At 42.8% G+C, this 14,651-nt stretch overlaps 1 protein-coding gene across 1 annotated transcript in view; it reads right to left on the bottom strand.

The window, feature by feature from the left end:
* SLC25A20 (solute carrier family 25 member 20) overlaps nt 1-14,651 on the bottom strand; it is a 65,970-nt gene that overhangs the window by 33,776 nt on the left and 17,543 nt on the right. The window contains exons 3-4 of the mRNA XM_068252694.1: nt 13,748-13,875; nt 11,985-12,075 (exon numbers count right to left, since the gene is read on the bottom strand). Coding sequence (XP_068108795.1) covers nt 11,985-12,075; nt 13,748-13,875 — 219 coding nt within the window. The remainder of the gene's footprint in view (nt 1-11,984; nt 12,076-13,747; nt 13,876-14,651) is intronic.

The raw sequence follows: 14,651 nt of genomic DNA, 5'->3' as shown, positions 1-14,651 counted from the left end.
AGAAAAATTCTGCATGTCAACTCACTGCCCACACAATTCTATGGGCCTGTTCACAGTAACAGATTGCATTATTCTAACTCGCTGCATTAAAGCTTTGTATTGAAGTCTATGGCCAGTCTCCATTGCAGTTCACAGTCATCATAATGCGCGAGTTATACAACTGACCACAGTAAACCTAGCCTTAGAGCAGTGATCTGCAAACTTGGCTATCCAGCTGTTAAGGAACTACAAGTCCCACAATGCATTGCAGGAGTCAGACAGCCACAGTCATGATTCATAAAGGCAAATGAATTGTGGGACCTGTAGTTCCTTAAAGAGACACTGAAGCGAAAAAAAAAATGATTTAATGAATTGGTTGTGTACTATGAATAAGTACTAGAAGATCAGCAGCAAAGAAAATATTCTCATTTTTATTTTCAGGTATATAGTGTGTTTTCTAACATTGCATCATTCTCTAATATGTGCAGATTACACAACATTCGGCATTCAAAATGATTCTTTCAGAGCAGTCTGTGAACTAATGACCTCTCCTCTGGCAGAGAAAAAGAAAACTGTTCACTTACAGTTGAGATAATAAAAGTCAGAAAACAGCCCTCTCCACGACTTTGAAAGTCGTAGAGATTAATGGCTTTTTTGCATAGAGATAACAACTGGCGTTTCTTAACTCTTCCTGTACTGGAAACAATTACACTGATGTATCTGATCTTAATGTTTTATTTCTTAGCTGTACTACACATACAAATCTTAATATCATAATTTTTTTTTCGCTTCAGTGTCTCTTTAACAGCTGGAGAGCCAAGTTTGCAGATCACTGCCTTAGAGACAGAGAATGAGCAGGACAGACAGGCAGCCTCCATATCCATCTCCTGTCAGATAATCCTCCCCATGCATGGAGTAGTGGGTGAAGTGATGCTGGAGCACAGCAGCAGGAGAAGGCCTCGGAAGCCTCTATGTATGGCTGGGGAGAGTCTGAAATTCTTGCAGAATTATACACAGACATAAATAACAGCAGATCAGTGCGGAAGCCCAGTGGCCAGGCCTGGAAATACATCACTGCTGCTCTGCAGGGAAAATTCTTCAGAACCTTCTGTGTGTGAGAAAGAACAGAGGCCGCCACACTGACACCCCTCTAAATCAAAAGACAGTCAGCAGGCCTAATGTCTGCCTAAAGTCCTTCCTGTGCTACTGGGCACCCTGGGCAGCATTGCATTTCATGCTATTTCTGGAGCAGTTCTGGTTCTCACAGGCTTAAGTGGTTCTCCCACCTTCCCATAGTTCTCTGTGTGTACCAGGAACCAGCTATATGCTGCAGGAAATGTATGCCACTGGTAAATTACACTACATACAGAAACACCACAACTGTCCAACGCTTCCCCTGACGCAGCAGGCATGTTCAGCGATACGTGTGAGGTTGTGACGCCACTTTGGGCCCAGAGGTTCCTCTCCATCATTCCTGCCAGGTAACTACAATTCAGTGTTGCCTTTGGCCAACACACACACACACACACACACACACACACACAATGACACAAAGCTGGATCACTATGGCAGATAATCATTAAATGTAAGCAGCGTATACGGTGTGGCTAAAAATTATTTAAACGATTTGTCCACAAAGTCTATAGCACTCTCCCCAGACATCCTGCATCACTGAGTGATCCTATTGGTTAACAATCATTTGGCACTTCCTCGCCGTAAGGGGCAGCCGCGGTCACGAGTCCCTTCCCCAATGATTCCCCCCCCCCCCCAGTCCCAGTCTCCTCCAACTCCTCTGCTGCCCCAGAGTGTGTTTGCATGTCCGTATGTTTGACTTTCACCTGTCCTACTATACCATATGTTAAGTCATGTTGTTTTGCACTATGTGGTTGTTATTTGCACTACTTGCTGTGTGTACCACAAATAATTCCATGTGCGACACCTGTTGCATTTGCCGAATAAAGAGGATTCTGATTTTGGTTGCAGTCTTCTGTCGTTCACATCACTTAACATCTTTTTACCCGGTTTTATGTTTTGGAGGTAGCATTAAGGTGCCCATACATCAGACGATGTGTGGGCTGATCGACCAAGAGAAGGATCTCTCTCTGATCGAAGAGAGACCTGTTTGGCTGCCCATACACCACTGGACGATTCCCGATCAATTTCATGCGGAAATCGGCCTTGTGATGCCACCTCGCCGGCCCTACGTTATCCCCCCTAATGTTCAATCTGCCCCCTCAGTGTCCCGTGCACTATACGATACCTGTGCATATCCACCACAGGCTCCGTCCATACACGCACCCCACGTGGTTGCCGGAGTAATGTGGTGGGCACATGTGTTTAACCACGTCACCTCAAAGGGTTTTTCCCCTTCAGCACCAGAGCAATAGCGCTCCTACCATTCATTTGCCTATAACTTTAGTACTAATTACAACGAAACAATCTATATCTTGGGTTTTTTTTGCCACCAATTAGGCTTCTTTTAGTGGTACTTTTTGCTAAGAATTATGGTATTCTAACTGCATTTAAATGGGAATAGTAACAAAAAACTGCAAAAAAAAAAAAAAAAAAAAAAAAGCCATTATAGTTTTCAAATAATACATGCTACCATAATTAAAACCCACACATTTTATTTGCCCATTTGTCCCGATTATTGCAACGTTTAAAATATTTCCCTAGAACAATGTATGGCGCCGATATTTTATCTGGAAATAAAGGTGCATTTTTTTCAATTTTGCTTCAATTCCATGACTTAAAGAGCAACTGTAACATCAAACTGTCCCCTGGGGGGTACTCACCTCGGGTGGGGGAAGCCTCAGGATCCTAATGAGGCTTCCCATGCCGTCCTCCGTCCCTCGGGGGTCTCGCTGCAGCCCTCCGTACAGCCGTGACGTAATATTTACCTTCCTGGCTCCTGCGCAGGCGCTCTGGTGGCTGTCGGCTCCGAAGTAGGCGGAAATACCCGATCTCCGTCGGGTCTGCTCTACCTAGTTCCGAGCCGAAAGCAGCCACATCGCCCCCGCTGGAGCCAGCAAAGGTAAATATTGAAATTACAGTCGGGTCTGTCGCCGGCTGTTCAGAGGGCTGCAGCGAGACCCCCGTGGGACAGAGGACGGCGTGGGAAGCCTCATTAGGATCCGGAGGCTTCCCCCACCCTAGGTGAGTACCCCCCAGGGGATCTTTTTAATGTTACAGAGTCTCTTTAAAAAGTAATACACATTTTAATATGCAAGTCAATACATGCAAGTCAATACATAATACATATTAGTAACTGAACTATTTTAATATTTATTAAGGTAACTTTTTTTTTAATGAAAAAAACAAAAAACAAAAAAACTATGGGAGGAAAACATTTAAATTTTAAATGTAAATGTGGGACTTATTAAAATAAATTGTATGTAGGTGTAATTTTACTATTTGGCCACAAGATGTCCTTGTGCATTGCTTTCTGTTGTGTATTGATGAATGAGAAACCTATTCCCATTCATTCATTCATTCATTGCGGGAGCGAGCGATAGTGCATGTCGGCAAGAGAGGAGTATCTACGCCCCTGCAAGGTAAAGCAGGGACGTAGAGCTTCGTCCCCGGGGGAGGGGAAGTGGTTAAAAGTTATTTTATTGGTACAGTGTAAAAATATCTCCTCAGGGGAAAAAAAGTTTATTGAATAAGGGCCATTGACCGTTTGTCACACTTTACTCCACCTTATCCCAGCCATTCTCATTAGGCGTCATGACTTTTCCACAAACGGCGGACGCTATTGCCTCCTGCTGTTTTATCACACACTGATGGTTCTGTATGATCTCTGTCATTCTTGCTCATTTACATTATTCTGCGCCTGTTTGGACACATTGGCCTCAATTCACTAAGCTTTATCAAACACTTTATCAAACGTTTGATAATTTACCTCATGGGTAAAATCTAATTTTGAATTCACTAAGGTGTTCTAGATTTATTGAAAGTTTTATCGATAAAACATTAGATAAATATATAACACCTTAGTGAATTAAAAATTAGATTTTACCCATGAGGTAAATTATCAACCGTTTGATAAAGTGTTTGATAAAGCTTAGTGAATTGAGGCCATTGACAGTAACATTGCATGAATGGCGCAGCGTGCATCTACACTCACATCATTTGCAGTTCCTGTCACACGTTCTCATACATCAGGTTTACATGTTTATATAGCAGGCGGGATCGCTTAATTTACGCATGCACTTTATGGCTGGATTATCTTACCTGACAGCAGGTCTTGGATGTATAATTTATTATATACTGCTTATATGCAGTTTTCCCACTATCTTGTTGGGATTAATCATATGCCTGTGGATGTCAGCTATTTCAGCAATATTGCTCTTCATTATGATGTATATTGGGTGAACTTCATGAATATTTAATATGGTTCCCTGCTGGCTAGATTATAATAAGCAGAGAAGAAAAAAAAAAAAAACCACTAACAAAAAAGGGTAGGGTTTACTGGCTCAGTATAGATCTCAATGGATCATTAGCAGTGTTCTCCCCAGGCTCTTTTAGCTGGGTGCTCCACCCGGCTAGTTTTGGTGAGCACCCGGCTGTCATCGGCTCACTTCCTCCTTTGCTGTAAGCAGAGTTGTGAAGAGAAGCGCCGCCCTGCATTCTCTCATCTCGCCCCACCCAGCTATTTTTTCATGCCGCCCAGCTGGAAAAAAAATTCTGGAGAGAACACTGCAGTAGTATAAATAATAACATTTATTAAAGGAGAACCTCTAGTGAAAATAATGTAATAAAAAGTGCTTTATTTTTACAATAATTATGTATAAATGATTTAGTCAGTGTCTTCCCATTGCGCCGTCTTTCCTCTCCCTGATTTACATTCTGACATTTACCACATGGTGACATTTTTACTGCTGGCAGGTGATGTCTGTGGAAGGAGATGCTGCTTGCTTTTTTGGCAGTTGGACCCAGCTGTAAGCAGCTGTTATTTCCCACAATGCAATGAGGTTCACAGACAGGAAACTGTCAGGACCATGGTCCTGACATCACACTGTGGGAGGAGTTTCACCACAATATCAGCCATACAGAGCCCCCTGATGATCAGTTTGTGAAAAGGAATAGATTTCTCATGGGATAGGGGGCATCAGCTACTGATTGGGATGAAGTTCAATTCGTGGTAACGGTATCTCTTTCTCCTGAAGTCAGGTACATTTTAAAATAATGTTGATAACAATACAATGTGCAGCAGCCTAAGGGCTCTTTCACATCAGAGCTTGCGTTGGAGAACGCTCAAAGCATACGTTTTGTTGTATGCGTTTTAATGCGTTTTGCACTGCAGTGAGTGTGCGTTTTTAATCCGTTTTCAATGCGTTACAGGACATAGGAAAACACAGGTAATTTTTTTTTCTTTTAGTTTTCAACTTTCTACATTGTTCCTCTGTTGCATTCTGGGACTGATTGCCTGCGTTAACGGATTAAAAACGCGCATAGTGTGCGTTTTACATTGACTAACATTGTAACGCATAAAGCTAGCGTTGGCCGAAAAACTGCGCCTGGGTGCAGTGTAACGCAACGCACAAAAAGGCTGCGTTATATGTGAAAGCTAAAATGAAAGTCTATGGACTTTCGTTTTACCTTGGGTAACGCAAACTTTATCCTTTGCGTTGAAACGCAGAAAATCTGCCCTAATGTGAAAGAGCCCTAAAGGAAATTTTTTAGCCAAACTGCTACTTCTTCAGAGGTATGAAAATAGACATCCAAGACATCAGAGGTAAAAAACATAGTATCTATAAATGAAGAAATAAACAAAGGTTTTATCAATTCAGTATGAATGGGACTCCAGATGTCATTTTTTTTCAACTTCCATTTCATGGATGTCTTCTTGCAATTTTCATGTCTCTGAAGAAGTAGCAGTTTAGCTACAAAACCTGCATTGCACATTGTATCAACATGATTTTGAAATCTATATTTTATTAATACAAAAGGAGATATTTTTAATTGATGTCCATGTACATGACTTTTAGAGATGTTTAATAAAGGTTTTTTTTGTATTCTACTGATCCATTGAGATCTATACTGTGGCAGTAAACCCCACCGTTTTTGTTAGTTTCTTCTCTACTAGTTAGTTATTATATAGGCGGCTAATACTGTACTATATTAACCTTTTGTGATATATTATAATAATCTCCTATTTATCGACTATGCCCCCCATGGTTTACAAATGTTTTTGTACTTAAAGAGAACCCGAGGTGTGTTTAACCCATTCAGGTTCCGTCGTTTTCACGTGAGAAATGTTCACCTCCCATTCATTAGCCTATAACTTTATTACTACTTATCACAATGAACTGAGCTATATCTTGTTTTTTCCGCCACCAATTAGGCTTTCTTTGGGGGGGTACATTTTGCTAAGAGCCACTTTACTGTAAATGCATTTTAACAGGAAGAATAAGAAAAAATGGAAAAATTCATTTCTACGTTTTCAGCCATTATAGTTTTAAAATAATACATGCCTCCATAATTAAAACTCACGTATTGTATTTGCCCATATGTCCCGGTTATTACACCATTAAAATTATGTCCCTATCACAATGTATGGCGACAATATTTTATTTGGAAATAAAGGTGCATTTTTTCCATTTTGCATCTATCACTATTTACAAGTTTAAAATAAAAAAAAATATAGAAATATTTCATCTTTACATTGATATTTAAAAAGTTTAGACCCTTAGGTAAATATTTACATGTTTTTTTTTTTTTATTGTAATAGTTTTTTTTTTTATAGTAAACATTTTATTTGGGTAGTTTTGGGAGGGTGGGAGGTAAACAATAGATTTATAATGTAAATGTGTGTTAATTTTAATTTTTTTTCTCTTTCAGGTGCAGTATTACTTTTTGGCCACAAGATGGCGGCCATGAGTTTGTTTACATGACGTCACTCTAAGCGTAACACACGCTTAGAGTGACTCATCGGGGAGGGAACGGCCAGAAAAGGCGCAGCTTCCGAGAGAAGCTGTCGCTTTTTCAGCGGGGGATAGGAATCAGTGATCGGGCACCATAGCCCGATGCATTGATTCCGTAGCTACCGAATCCGCTGCCGGGAGTGCGCGTGCACGCGCGCGATCGGCCGCGGTAGCGCACATGGTTCCTGGACGTAGATTCTACGTCCAGGAACCAAAATAGGTTAAAGAATGTTATCTGCATATAGAGGCTGGATCTGCCTATAGAGCCCAGCCTCTGTTGCTATCCCAAACCCCACTAAGGTCCCCCTGCACTCTGCAATCCCTCATAAATCACAGCCGTGCTGTGAGGCTGTGTTTACATCTGTAGTGTCAGTCTCAGCTGCTCCCCCGGCTCCTGCATAGCTCCGGTCCCTGCCCCATCCCTTCTCTCCAATCAGCAGGGAGGGAAGGGATGCAGGCGGGGACTGGAGTTCTGCAGGAGGCGGGGAGAGCAGCAGACTGACACTATAGAGATAAACACAGCCAGCTCTGACAAGCTGTTTGTCAGCAGCGTGGCTGTGATTTATGAGGGATTGCAGAGTGCAGGGGGACCTTAGAGGGGTTTGGGATAGCAACAGAGGCTGGGCTGTATAGGCAGATCCAGCCTCTGTATGCAGATAAGATTCTTCAAACCCACTTCGGGTTCTCTTTAATAATAATGGCAACATTTGTACAGGTAGTCCCTGGTTAACGAACAAGATATGGACTGTAGGTTCGTTCTTAACCTGAATCTGTTCTTAAGTCGGAAAATTATGCCATCACTGTCCCCTGTACCTCCAGTGTCCCTCTCTATGTCACCTCTGCGCCTGCTTATACAAGTTTAAAAGCCATTTTTTTCTTTGAATTTTTTAAAATAGATTTTCTCAAAAACTACAAGTCCAATTTGAAAAACATTTTTTGACTTGTTCCCATGGAAACACAAAATCCATACCGTTCGCAAGTCGTGCGTTCGTAAGTCGGGGACTACTTGTACATCGCTTTTCTCCTGTTGGACTCACAGCACTCGAGAGCTGCAGCCACTGGGACGCGCTCAAGGGGCCAGCCTGCAGTGTTTGGGAGTCTTGCCCAAGGACTCCATACTGAATAGGTACTGACACTAACCAGGATTTGAACCCTGGTCTCCCATGTCAAAGGCAGAGCCCTTTAGCAGTACTTTTGTACAAGCTTCCCAATAAAGATTATCTGGATGATTCTTTCAGTTATTCTGGTTATTCTGTTCTATTTCTAGCATCCTCTAACATGTTTTATTTGGAATAGTAGTTGTTCCACACAGCTTTTCCTTTTCTCTCGCTCGCTATTCAAACTCGCAGCTTTTGAATCGAACGCTCAACTAAAGAGGACAATAGCTACACTGCTGTGCTCCCAAGTTGAGCAGTGCTTTCATCATCGTTCCAGTTACTAGGAAATACTGCCATTTATTTTGTCAAAGAAAATAAATTAAGAAAGAAAAAAAATAAAACACACACACAAATATGTAACAGTATCTATATCCCCTTATTTTAAATCATAAAAGGTGAATATTCACCTTTTATTTGATGGATGTCGGCCGCGGGAATTGGGGCCCGATCCCGTTGGGTGACATCGCTGGGCCAGGCTGCACAGATACAAGTTAGCTGTGTAGCTGACGACGCATACTGCTGCTATGCAGAGGGGGGATGAAGCAGAGCATGCATGACGCCATTCAGTGGGTAGGTGAGCGGTGTGGACAAAGAAATTGGCCATCGCAGGGGATGAGTCAATCCGTCAGGCGGATCACTTGCGCATCACGCGCCTCTGTACACACGCCTGAATGGGAGCTGAGGTGCTCGTTATTGGCCTCAGATGACTTTAGTCAAGCTCGAATACGAGGCTTTAGTACGGAGTACGTGTGTACATGTATTACTGAGTATGGGCTGGTGCACACCAAAACCCGCTAGCAGATCCGCAAAACGCTAGCAGATTTTTAAACGCTTTTTTTTATTTTTATGAGGCGTTTTGCTAGCGTTTTGCGGATTGCTGCTGCGGTTTTCAGTATAGTAGATTTCATATATTGTTACAGTAAAGCTGTTACTGAACAGCTTCTGTAACAAAAACGCCTGCAAAACCGCTCTGAAGTGCCGTTTTTCAGAGCGGTTTGCGTTTTTCCTATACTTAACATTGAGGCAGAAACGCATCCGCAATCCAAAAAATGCCTCACCCAGGCATTTTTCGTTTCTGCAAAACGCCTGCCGCTCTGGTGTGCACTACCCCATTGAGATACATTGACCAAGCAGATCCGCAGCCGCAAGCGGATCTGAAAACGCCCAAAAAGCCGCTCGGTGTGCACCAGCCCTATGTGTACAGTGTTTTTGTTTTTTTTTGCATTTACTTGATTACTATAGTCTGGAATGATTGTTGACTATCTTACAGGAGACAGATTAGAGGACGCTTCCATGAAAGCAGGCAGTAGACATACTGCAGATTTACTGCAGGATTTGTATCAGCTGTTACAAAGACGATTTACTTTAAAGGTTCTTATGCTTTGCTTATCTTTTAGAGCAGGGAGGAAGTTCTGAGTTCAGGTCCACTTTAATTGCTCTGAAAATGTGTCCCGTAATTGCTATAAGCCATAATTGTAATTGCTCTAGTGGGTTCCCCTCCATTGACTTTCATTAGCAAAACATTTTTCGGAATCACCGGCAATCCAAAAGCGCTCTAGTTGGTCCCAGCTCTGCTCCCATACTTGGTGGCTGATAAAGTCCAACTCAGCCCATCGGTAAATGAATATGTAAAGCAGCTGCCTGACGTCACCTACAAGTGAAAACCCCCAACTCACTCCTCCCACTCCAAGCCACTCCGTTGTGCCACCCTACATGGTAATAAGGGAGTCGTTATATCTGTACAGCATTAGGCCATGAACTGTCGCCCGAGGGATTGATCCACATAAGGCAGCCAGGGAGGTGCCCAGAGGTAGCACCAGGCTTGCTCTGTCAGCAGATCACCTGACCTATCTGTGCTGGTATGAATTAGCTCTTTGTGGCCTGCACCACAGCTCAGCAGAGTCTCGATAAAAAAAATCTGCTGTAGCTGCAGTGCTGGTCACAAAGTCGCTCAGCAGAAGAGGGAGGAGCTGGAGAGGAAAAACTGTTCATTGGCTGGGGAACACCTACTCTGCTGCTAGCTCCAGACCTCATGTGATTGAGTTTACCCAAAGGGGGTTTCAAAGGAATGGCTGCATCATATATGAGAACCATGTCACGGCACAGCCCCCTATTCTGCTTTACGTGCAATGAAAAATCCAGGAAGGTGAATGGGGACTTCAAGAAATATCATCAATGGAATTAGCCAAGGGAACTAGACATTCTGATCTGCTGAGCAGCCTAGGAATGTAAATAAAGGAATGATGTGCAGGGAATGCAGACTTATTTCTGCTCCATTCAGTTACAGAGGAATTCATTTGCAACAAGATATTTTTAGTTCAGGGTTTGATGCGTACATCAGTGGGGCCAAGGGGGTCAGCAGGGGTTGGTAGCGAAGTCCCAGAGTTACATGCATATACACAATAGTCCAGAATGCAAACTAACATAGCACTTAAAAAAAAAAACTTGAAAATACGTTCAACTCACATCACAGATCCAGCATGACCTGCTTGGCGAAATTAAAACCCTAACTTTACAGAAGCAATTTAGCAGACCGTCTCTGTGGCCAAACCAATACAACACTGACCTCTGCAGACTGCTGATGGTAACTACACAAAGCACATATCAACGGGTACTGCCAGAATGACCGCCATCCAGCAGCCTCATGTCAGGAATTTAAGCCCCTTTTAAAAGTGTAACTGTCGGGCATAAAATCAAAAATCAATTCTTTATTTTTATCTGGTGAACAAGTAATATGGATGCTAAGCAGGCAATCCAAAAGTTAACATCACTATTACTTTTCTTGCAGATAAATGATCATTCCCGTTTACCCGATTCTTATTTGGTACACACAAAATATGGTACACAAAAAGGAAGTTGCAAGGCATGCTGGGTTGTCCTTTTCTGCTTCTCTACTTCCCCTAAGACTTAACTAATGCAGCCTGATTGGCTAAAGCAGCTTTCCTTCCTGTTTTCCCCTCCCACACCTCTGTTCCTCTCTGATTGGCCAATATTTCTCATGCTGAGACAATGCACTTTCTATAGTGAAGGGCGGGCAAATCAGGCAGAGGAGAGTAAGGGAGGAAATGACATCAGGATTGGTTTCAAAATAGCCACACTTAAAATGGGAAATGCTAAGAAGGATTTTCTAATTTTTTCACTGTAGAAAAATCACTAAAAATCAAAAACGTGGACAGTGCAATACAGGTTATATAAGTAGAGCAAGTATTTATCTACTTACATACTGTGTTGTTTTTTTCCTGAGATAGTATGGCTGACAGCTCCTCTTTAAACGCAGGCGCTTTATTTGCATTGCGTTACTCTTTTTGCAAGCAGAGTAAAAGCAACAACAATGAAAGTGTATGGGGCCTACTACATTTACCCCATCGCGTCGGAAGTTTCTGATCGGCCGCCGTCCTGCCGTAAACTCAACAGTGCTTTACCGTCGGACTTCCAAGGTGGCGGAATTCGTGGAAGTCAGTAAATGGGCAATTTTAAATTTGTAGGCAACGGCAGAAATACGACGGGAACTCAGGAATCCCGGTGAGGTACTTCCTGTCCAACAGGGCGAGGGATGGCGACAGGTGTGCGAGGGTGTGGCGCTCTACATACAACCCTGTCGGCACACTCTGCGGCAGGGTCATATGAGAGTAGTTTTTGCATTGCATTGCGATGGGGGCGGAGCATTGCTCCACAAACGACGGGTGTAAAACCGGGCTCCAAAAAGTGGAAACTCAGCACTGGCCTGCTGCAACCAGGACAGTTCCTGGGCACAGGCTATCCAGGCAAGGGCCTGAGACATCTTCTAGTGTACAAGGCGCAATGCTGTGACCGACAAACCCTCTACCTCTCTGCAAACAGAGCTTTAAATGCGGTTTACGGCTATGCGTACATGGTACATAGCTTGCTCTATTCACTTGATCTTAGTTTAAAGTAAATGTACCTGTAACAAGCACTTGATTCTCTCCCCGGGTGCCATGATTCCGGTGGTGAAGACTCCAGAGAGCATGCCTGCTGCAAACAGCTGTGGATACCTTCAAACAAGAAATAAAAGGGTGATTAGCGGCGTGGAGAAGGGAAGCTGGACAGTAAGCAGGCACTGCACTATCTGCCCGACGTGACACATCAATACTGCACTGAGGGTACCGCAGCCTCTGTAAATAAAATGCTTGGAGGCAGAAAGGGAGGATGGGTGACAGAGATACAACAGAGATGAGCAGTTTCTCCCGCATTTTATGATTTCCCCTGTAGGAGAGAAAAACGGGACAAAACAGGAAGTGGAAGTAGCAAGCGATCACATGATCAGTTTGTAAAGCTCTGATTGGCTTGTTATGTGTCACTCTGCTTCCTGTTTCATCCTATAGGGAGAAATCATGCAAGAGAATCATCTCTAAAACACGCCAACACTCACATGTGCACCATGACAATGTACACAGGCTACCAGGTACACCTACCTCTGGGGGTAAGGCCAACCAGAATATCCCCCTCCAGTAGACGCTGTGTAAGAAAGTGTCAATTAGGACAGAAGTTCTTCATTTTTACAATAATTATGTTTAAATGATTTAGTCAGTGTTTGGCCACTGTAAAAGCTTTCCCTCTCCCCGATTTACATTCTGACATTTATCACATGGTGACATTTTTACTTCTGGCAGGTGTTGCCAGTGGAAGGAGATGCTGCTTGTTTTTTTGGCAGTTGGAAACCGCTGTAAACCGCTATTTCCCACAATGCAACAAGGTTCACAGACAGGAAACTGCCAGGACCATGGTCCTCAGTTTCCTGTGGGAGGGGTTTCACAACAATATCAGCCATACAGAGGCCCCTGATGATTCAAATAGATTTCTAATGGGAAAGGGGGCATCAGCCACTGATTGGGATGAAGTTCAATTCTTGGTAACGGTTTCTCTTCTTACAACAAAGCTTTGCAGGACATTTTAAAGAGAACCTGTACTGAGTAAAAATATTTAAAATAAACACGAGGTAACTTCAAATGAACATTACATAGTTACCTTGCCATCAGTTCCTCTCAGAAGCGCACCATTTTCTTCTGACAATAATCCCTTCCAGTTCTGACAATATTTTGTCAGATCTGAAATATATCAGTTGCAGTCAGTAAAATATCAGTTGCTGTCAGTTATAGCCGAGCGGAAAACTGATGTACGAGATAATGTCCATGTTTCCCTATGGCTCAAGTGGGCGATGTTACAGTTTAACTGTGTGCTGACCAGAAAGCCGTTATGGGTAATGGCCATTTTCAAAATGGAGGACGGAAAATTCCCTTGATCACAGTGAACAAACAGGATGCGGAACAGGAGAAAGACACTGAGGAGTAGACTACATGGAAGGTAAGTATGACTTGTGTATGCTTATTTTGACTTTTAATTTTCAGTTCAGGTTTTCTTTAAGGTGCACATTAACAGTACATTTTTTCACTAAATGCGATTTTTCGATGCAATTTGAATGATCATAAGTAATCTGAAAGCAATTATTGACTGTTCACATTTACTAAATGATTATTTCTTCAAATTCAATCATATTTTCCAACTTTCAGATCGATTTTATCCTATAAAGCAATTAACCAAAGAATTGTTCACTATCGATTGCATTCATAAACTGCGAATTTGATCATAAAAATTGCATTGAAAGATCGCATTTGGTGAAAAAAAAAAGTGTAAAGCTTAAACAAATGAGTCCCAAGAGTAACTTACGTTAACACTTCTTCTGGGTGCTTCTGCTGGAGTTTTTTCCCCAATCCAAAACCAAAGAAACATACAGCAAACATGGGTGTCACACCAATGATGGGAGCAGCCATCCCCTTGTAGAGACCTTTGACGCCCTGCAAAAGAAAGCCACAGGTCAACACCATTCAGTGATAAAGCTGCACATGCGCATTCTAGTGTAACTCTCTGCACTGCGTTGCCTTTTACTTTCTTATACATTTTTCAAACTAGCTTTATTAATAGTTTGTAGTCTGATTTCTTTCAAGTTACTTACCCCTAAACCACCAGAGAGCTAACATAGGAGCCTCTGTGTTAGACAGGACAAATAACATTTATATTGCGCTTTTCTCATGGTGGACTTAAAGCTCCAGAGCTGCAGCCACTAGGCAGTTGCAGTGTTAGGGAGTCTAGCCCAATGACTCCTTACTGAATAGGTGCTGGCTTACTTGACAGGAAGAGCAGAGATTCAAACCCAGGTCTCCAGTGTCAGAGGCCTTAAAGAAAGTCTGAAGCCATAAAAAAAAAAAAAAACAACCTCTTTTTATTGGCCAGTTCTATTAAGCATTAAGATCATAGCCGATACGCCGCATCCCTGTGGCAGAACAAGGCATCTATACCCCCCAAATCCCAGGGCAAAATTCTACGACTTTCCAGGTTGTGGATTTTGCTGCCTGAGGCAGGCAGAGCTTTGTGCAGTAGCTCTGCCCCCGGTCCAGTCAATCTCCGCCGATCTCTGCCTGTCTCTCAGTGAAAGAAGACTGAGAGGGGCAGGAGAGGCAGGGATCTACGCAGATTGACACGAGCAGAGGCAGAGCTACTGCACAAAGCTCTGCCTCTTCCAGAAGGGATCACCAGATTTTGCCCCGGGGATTTTGGGGGTATAAATACATTG

Source organism: Hyperolius riggenbachi, chromosome 9, assembly GCF_040937935.1.
Source record: "Hyperolius riggenbachi isolate aHypRig1 chromosome 9, aHypRig1.pri, whole genome shotgun sequence".
NCBI classification, from domain to species: domain Eukaryota; kingdom Metazoa; phylum Chordata; class Amphibia; order Anura; family Hyperoliidae; genus Hyperolius; species Hyperolius riggenbachi.
Note: the sequence above shows the minus strand (reverse complement) of the source record. Positions and strands in the feature narration are given on the sequence as shown.